This window comes from Myotis davidii, unplaced genomic scaffold (genome assembly GCF_000327345.1).
Source record: "Myotis davidii unplaced genomic scaffold, ASM32734v1 scaffold299, whole genome shotgun sequence".
NCBI classification, from domain to species: Eukaryota; Metazoa; Chordata; class Mammalia; order Chiroptera; family Vespertilionidae; genus Myotis; species Myotis davidii.
The window spans coordinates 7,890,381-7,890,847 of record NW_006293088.1 but is presented as its reverse complement, the minus strand read 5'-3'; the positions used below and the strand labels follow the sequence as shown (position 1 = coordinate 7,890,847).

At 64.0% G+C, this 467-nt stretch overlaps 1 protein-coding gene across 1 annotated transcript in view; it reads left to right on the top strand.

Annotated features, from left to right (window-relative positions):
* The window catches only part of SLC45A1 (solute carrier family 45 member 1), a 23,023-nt gene that overhangs the window by 2,314 nt on the left and 20,242 nt on the right, over positions 1-467 (top strand). The window contains exon 4 of the mRNA XM_006766816.2: positions 102-460. Coding sequence (XP_006766879.2) covers positions 102-460 — 359 coding nt within the window. The remainder of the gene's footprint in view (positions 1-101; positions 461-467) is intronic.

Sequence of the window (467 nt, the reverse complement as noted above, 5' to 3'; positions counted from 1 at the left end):
CTCCTGTGCCGCCCCCTGTGCGCCCGGGGGGCCGCTCCGCCCGCCCTGGTTTAAACACGGCGCTGCAGTTCGAACACATGCGTGAGCGTGGACGTGACTGGAAATGCGTGTCTCAAACGCTAGGTCTCCACAATGGCCCGTGCTGATACGATGGATACTGCTCTATGTGGTCGATTCCTATTATTTTGTGGTTATGTTCCACCCAGCCCCCGGGAACCCCATTCTCATGCTCACTTTTGTTGGGGTGTCGCTGGGAGGAGGACACCCCGGGTCCTGGGAGGGATTTAGCGCCTGGAGTGAGAGCCGAGCTTCCCTCCCGCCCCCTCCCCCAGGGCTCGGTGGCGGCTTCGGGTACGTGGTCGGGGGCATCCACTGGGACAGGACCGGCTTCGGGCGAGCCCTGGGCGGGCAGTTGCGGGTCATCTTCCTCTTCACGGCCGTCACCCTGAGCGTCACCACCGCCCTGA